At 34.1% G+C, this 7,075-nt stretch overlaps 1 protein-coding gene across 1 annotated transcript in view; it reads left to right on the forward strand.

Annotated features, from left to right (window-relative positions):
- Positions 1–7,075, forward strand: part of LOC107704693 (diacylglycerol kinase beta-like) — a 46,619-nt gene that overhangs the window by 24,383 nt on the left and 15,161 nt on the right. The window contains exon 21 of the mRNA XM_016507681.1: positions 4,175–4,239. Coding sequence (XP_016363167.1) covers positions 4,175–4,239 — 65 coding nt within the window. The remainder of the gene's footprint in view (positions 1–4,174; positions 4,240–7,075) is intronic.

The following is a 7,075-nucleotide window of genomic DNA, read 5'->3' on the forward strand; positions in this document are numbered from 1 at the left end:
GTATAAAATCTTTTTAATAATAATTTAAAAAATGTTTTTAATTTTTTAATTCCATATAGATATATACATACTTTTATACATGCTATAAAACTATAAAAATGTTGTAAATTGATTTATAAATAGATCGATCTCTGTCTCATTAATTATTCAGCTGCAATATATTCAGTTCTGTGTTAATGAAATTAAATTTTCAATGTGTTGACAAATTTAGTTGTTTGTTTGGATTATAGAGAAGTGCAAATCACAGTGGGATCAAGTGATATTTTCCCTATCACATTTTACAAGAAAACACAAATTCCTTTTGAAAACAACTGAAAACCAATAGAGATTACAGAGCAAGTCGTGCTCATAATTACTTTGCAGATTATGCAAATGAAAAACAATGTCTTCCGTAATTATGTATATGAACTCTAGGAACTAAACAGCCAACAAATGCAGCTGTTGCCAGACAAGATGGTGCAAGAACATTTTAACAGAAATGGGTAATTTAAGACATTTACATCAAAATCTGTATCACAGCTTCTAAACAACTTTTAACATGAACTCAGAATATGCATCATTGCGCATATTTGTAACTTAAAATATCACCTTTTCATGTAAGAGTGATTGTCAGTATAAAAGATAGGGTTTCCACAGCTTTTGTGAAGGTAAATTTAAGACTTTTTTTAAGATCAACTAAAGAAAATGTAAGGAATAAATGGAAACAAACACAAAGAAATTCAACAAAATGAAGTGTGTTTATGACTAAAGCAAAAACAAATACCTGCCAATAAGGTCTAGGAAAAACACGCTTATTTTTCTGACCCCACTGTCAGATATTTTTTCTAGTTTCAAGCATAAACACACTTAATTTTAATACATTTCTCAGAAATCAAAACTTCATATCTTCATTTTGCATCTCAAGTATATATCTTGATTGAAGGATGTTTAGATATTTGTACTGGAAAACAAGACAAAAATACAAAATAATACATTGGATTTAACCTTTAATGACATTAAATTAATTTAAGACTTTCTGCTCCAGTTTAAGATGTTTTAAGGCTTTTTACAGTAAGACCGTTTAAGACCCGCAGAAACCCTGTCAAAAAGAAAACTTATCACTTCAAAAAGAAAAAGTAAAAATGTATTTCTCATAGCAAGTGCTGATAAATAGCCTAGAAGAAATGCATCAAAATACAAAATACTTAAAAAAAATAAAATAAAATTAGTCAAATTTAAATCCAAAGACCAACAGGATTGGTAAAACAATGTAACGCATCAACAAAAACCCTCTCAAATCAAAGCTGTTCTTCATATTAACGCTTGTCTCACTGACTGATCACCCTGTCAAGTGATATTTTGGGTAATTAGGTACCATTTAAATACCAAAGTTGAAATATCCTTCTCTGTTAGACAGGGGGTGTTATCATTTCGGTCAGAGCCAGAAGCTAGAGACAGTCCCTAATCACACAGGATCGCCTAAGATAATGTAGTCTGTTTCCTAATGACCCTGCGCTCATGTCAAAGTCATTACTCTCCCGCTGAAGGCACATCATCTGCCTGGACAATCCGTAATTGGACTAAATGGTGAACTATGAAAGAACATTACACATGTCCCTTTATTAATTTGGGCACGAGAGTTTTGCAGTGGTAATTATCGGGGAGGGGTGGACAACGGCAGATGAAAGATAGCGAGTGACTGACTGCTGCAACTTTGACTTTAGAGTCAATGAAAGGAAATCTGCTCTCTCTCTCTCTCTCTCTCTCTCATGGATGCCGGATTCGATGACGTCTCTGAAAGCTCCTTGGTTTCAGCGCCGGGCATCAAACCAGAGCCAGGCCGAGGGGAGACTGCCCTTGCTCTCATGTTTTTATTTATTGTGCAGTTTGTAAGAAAAGAGCAATACAATCTTTTAGATACACCTGTCATTTTACCTTTCTTCTTGTTCTTGGTTGAAGAAAACCAAGACTGGTGGGACCCCGGGCCTCCCTTTGCTCTGCAACTAACAGCGGGTTTAAAAGATGTCAACCGTAAAGGAATTGATTTTTTTGGCTTACACTAGACTTTTTTCAGCGGTGAGCTAGCATGGGGTCTTCTGTGTGGAGGTGGTTTCATTGGAGGGGCTGGATTCACAAATGGTCCTAACAATGTGTTTGGGGCTTGGGGGAAAGATAGGGAGGCCCTCCTGGAGGAAGAAGAAAGTTTCAGCAGGGTTTTTAATCTCTGTTTGAGCACACCCAAGTTCGCTCATACTTTATTTCCTCCAAATATACCTAGTCAGGTGGAAATTACCTGTTTGTGGAACATTTTTTTGCGAACGTTTGATCTCCATACAGTGCTATTTTAGTGTACTTTTGTTGTTTTGTTAATATTTAGAATTAGATTTTATTTTTATATTTTTATTTATATTTACATTTTACTTCTAAAGTTTTATTAATTTTGTTGAATTTATATAAGTTTTTTTTAAATGTCTATATAGTTTTAAGTTTTAGTTTGTTTAGTTTTAGTTAGTTTAGTACTTCAACTTAAACTAAATGAAAATGAGAAATGACAACTTTATTTATTGATTTATTACTTTTTAAAAGTTTTTTTATTTTTTATTTTACATTAAGTTTTAGTTATCAGTAATAATTATATAGTTTCTATAATCCTAAATTAACATTGTTAAAATTTTCTTTGATGATTCAACAGAATTGGCATGTATTAAAAATCATGTTTTATTCCTGAAAAGGTATAGGTATAAAAGACAATTATTTTTTAAATCAAACAATATAATAATTATAGTCCTAGATCCTGACTGATGTAAACAAATCAAATAAATTTTAACTATCTAATAAAGAAAAGATTGACTGTTACACATCTTCTACTTAGCAGAAAAAGTATTATCACAAAATTAGCTTGGAAGCCAAACTTTTAATATTATATATATATATATATATTTTATATATATTATAATTTTTTTTTTTTTTTGAGAATGTGGTGAGACATTTTTAAGCCTTTTTAGCAAAAATACAAAGTATAAAACCTGTATAGGTAGAATACTGGTAAAGTAGGAAGCTTACATTTCTGTTCATTCCATTTTGTGTTTTGTAGATGGTTTACTTTTTTAAAATGGTTTTGTGTAACAGACTAATTATCTGAAAATGTGCCACTTTTGCCTGTATTCATCGTAGGTCCAGTAGTTTTGTGCCATGTTGCTGTTTTCTGTGAATATGCAGCATCTTCATAATATGTCAGCACAAAAATAACTTGTAACAAATGATAAAAATTCAGTTTTGTGGCCAGATATTTACTTCTTCTTTTTTTTTTTGCTGATAATGGGGGCAATCTGTGAAATTCTGCTGAATGAAGAATGTATATCTTCTATATTGTGTATAAAAGTGTCATGTTTGTCATGCTTCTCCTCTTCGTCCTTACAAATGGTCAGGCCTTCAGAATCTACATTTCTCAATCAGGACATATAGTCACTTTACATTTCAACCACCATCTCTATACATCACCATAGCAACAAAACATTTACAGTACACAAAACACATGCAAACAGAGTGCACACAAGTGCATCTGAACCTCTAACCCCAGATGTCAGAATACCTGTGATGGGCGCCAGCAGAGCCGCAGCATCCTGTATGTGTGTGCGACTAATTAGCCTGAACCACGTGTTCAGTCCTCTTGTCAATACTCATCATCGTTGGCTAGAACCCCAGCAAAGAATTGCAAACACCTTATCTGTTAACACACATAAATATGCATGGAGCTGAAACTTGTTTCCAGTCGTGTGGAAGGGCGATCAGGCCCGTAATTGGAGCTCGGTGTGGGGGAAGGAATTTTGTTTTTGTCGTCAGAGTTTTGTCTGGTTTTAAAATACATTCATCTGGTTTTAAAATAAACACATCTCTGTCTGCGACGTCTCTGTTGTGGGGCTTTTGTTTATAGCTAATGGTCCGTGATAAAACCATCATGAAACTATTCAATACAATCCTCAATCTGTTGTCTTTTCATCTTCACACAGCTGTTTTGACAAATTCAAGATTTTAAGACCCAGATGCACAGAGGATGATGAGAGAATCTGATGCGCGAGTGTAGTACATCAAAGGCTCCTAACGAACCATTGTCAGAAGCTCGCGAAACAGCGATGGTGGTGTATCGGTGTGCATAAAAACCTGATCTGATTAGCTTTTTTTCTCCTTTTTGCAGGATGCATCCATCGCTCATCGATTCCACATTATGAGAGAGAAACATCCAGAAAGGTTTAACAGCAGGTACCGCTCACTCTCTATCTCTGTGTTAACACCAAACACTTCACCAACACTGCATCTTAACTCCCACTGTTTTGGCTGTCATCTCAATCTGTAAGATCGCCAGTGTGTCTGCTGGGTTTACAGTGAGTTTATGCCCTGATAACTCTCCTTCCCCCCTCAGGTGTGCCTTTGAGACTTCTGCCATGCTTTTATCCTCTAAAATTAGATGAAGATGTGGGGTTTCATTGTTAAGGATTCCCAAAACTTGATCTGAATCTGAATAACCCTCTTAGTCTGAAAAAACATAGTTTTCATGTATTAATAAAAATTAATATGTAATTAAGAGATGCATATATATATATATATATATATATATATATATATACACACACACACAGATAGATAGATTATAATATATTTTACATTTTAATTCATTACTATTTTTATAAAGAATTGATTGATATTGTGTGAATAATATGTACTCATGTAATCAATAAAAAAGTAACTGTAGCCTGATTCCAAGTATTTTAAAATCTAATTACAAGTACTTCATTTTTGAATCTCTGAGTGCATAATCCAGATTACATGTAATCAGTTACTACCCAGCAAGTACATATACAGAGGGAAAGAGATACAACCAATATTTAAAATTATATAAGTTATTCATATATAAACATATAAGTATATCTAATATACTGTATATAAAAAAGACAAAGTATTGATTTTTGCAGCATACACTGCATATAGACTTATTCATAATTTATTGATCCTCCCTAATTTTATTTTTATTGTATAAAAACACACACACACACACACACACACACACACATATACGTATAATATTTTTTATTAGTTGTCAAGTATAACAACATCACCCCTACCAGAAAATGTAATATAACCACTGTGATAAAACAAATATAACACTGTTTTAAAACAATTTTAAAAGCCCATATTGATCACTCATAATATGAATATTATATATATTGTTTTCCAATCATAGATGTTTTTTAAAGGCTTAATATTCAGATGCAGCTATATAAATAAGGTATTTATAGGTTGGTTTTCCTGAAGTCTAAACACTGTGGCTCTGTGGTGCTTTTAAAACATTGACCTGATATAACAACATTGGCTCAACCAATGGCGTGAGTTTGGGGCGGGACTTTCTATTTGTCTGACCAATAGATGTCCAGGAAACCTGTTTGGAAATATTCCTTATTTTGCATTTGCATTTAGTCCTGCCAGTGTCACAGAAATTATACACTTCACCTTTACTTTATTGTATATTGCTATTGGAGTAACATTGTGACCCAAGTTTACTCATGTATGTATTTACAAAAATAATTTACTTAATAAAATCCTGTTCTTTTAGGACTTTTATGAATAGTTGAGCAACAGATGTAGGTGCTCCTTTGTGCTGGGGTGTTTTATTCTTTGCTGAAAGGATCTGAGTGATGTGGAACATCTGTGATTAGCCCACAATGTGTGCACCTTCTAATGATGAGCAAATTTGATATCCATGCTCCCATTAATATTTAATGTCCCAATAAGTCAGTACGAACGCAGCAGAGTAATTGGTTGGGTAATTGAATTTGCTTGGGTAGTTTGACATCATTTTTCCATCACCGTGATGACACAAGACCTTCAGGAGAGTCTTTTAATAATCAAATGATAATTATACTTTCTACGTGCGGTCCTATATTTCAAACCTGGTGAGCAGATAACATTTTAATTTCAGGAATTAAGGATTGGTCAGGAGTCAGAAGACGCAAATGCCTTTGTTTATAGGACTGTGTTGATGTTGATTCAGATCCGTGTGGGGCGTATAAAGAATCAAACCGTATTCTGATCACACAAAAGTATGTGTACAGGAACTGTTTTATACCACTGTGTCTTTTGAATAATGATTAAGATATTTTAAGAAAATTATACCATCTGTTATTTGAGTTTGATAAATAATTCACATGAGAGAATGGGTTTAGATCTTTCTATTACATAGTATCTTTTCTTCCTCAATAATGTATGATGTAGAAAGGTATTGCAGATTTTTTTTGTTGGATTTTTCTAGGAACCTTTATCTTTTACAAATATATAGCTGTTTTAATAAATCATCATATTAGTGAAGCGAAGGCCTTGCATATCTCGCTTACAGTTAATGGTACTGGAGGGTTTTTGTTTTAACACTGACACATCTTAACCCAGGGGTCGTTCTGTGAAGCAGGGCCTTTTGCAGTTTGATATGGTGCTTTTAAAGATACATTTTGCATGATTTTCAGAATTCTATCAGATAAATAGTGTGTTAATGTGTTAACGAATTACACTGCCATCATGAATTAAGAAATTGAAATAATTTGAGCACAATTACACGTTTGGGCACAATTAAAGGGGTCATATGATGCGATTTCTGCAATTTTCACTTTCTCTTTGGAGTGTTACAAGATTTCTGCAATTTTTCCTTTCTATTTGAAGTGTTACAAGCTCTTGGTGCATAAAGAAGATCTGTAAAGTTGCAAAGACTAAAGTCTCAAATCCAAAGAGATATTCTTTATAAAAGTTAAGAGTCAACCACGCCTACCTAAAACGGCTCGTTCTAACACGCCCGCCGGCCACTCCTTCGTCGAATCCGCCGGCCACGCCATTCTCAAGCCCGCCCGACGCCGCTCACTCAAGCCGGCCTCCGCTCACTCTAGCCCGCCACGTGAAAGCAAAACTACTTTGTTTGGCCTTCCAAAAGAAGACACGACTAGAAATCAGTGGTTAAGTATTAAGTATTTACAACTGTTCCAGAACAGTTCAACCCAAATATTCCGATGTGTCCAGCGCATTTTATGGAGGACTGTTTCCTGATCCTGGGAGAGTA

This window comes from Sinocyclocheilus anshuiensis, unplaced genomic scaffold (assembly GCF_001515605.1).
Source record: "Sinocyclocheilus anshuiensis isolate Anshui unplaced genomic scaffold, SAMN03320099.WGS_v1.1 scaffold758, whole genome shotgun sequence".
Classification (NCBI taxonomy): Eukaryota; Metazoa; Chordata; class Actinopteri; order Cypriniformes; family Cyprinidae; genus Sinocyclocheilus; species Sinocyclocheilus anshuiensis.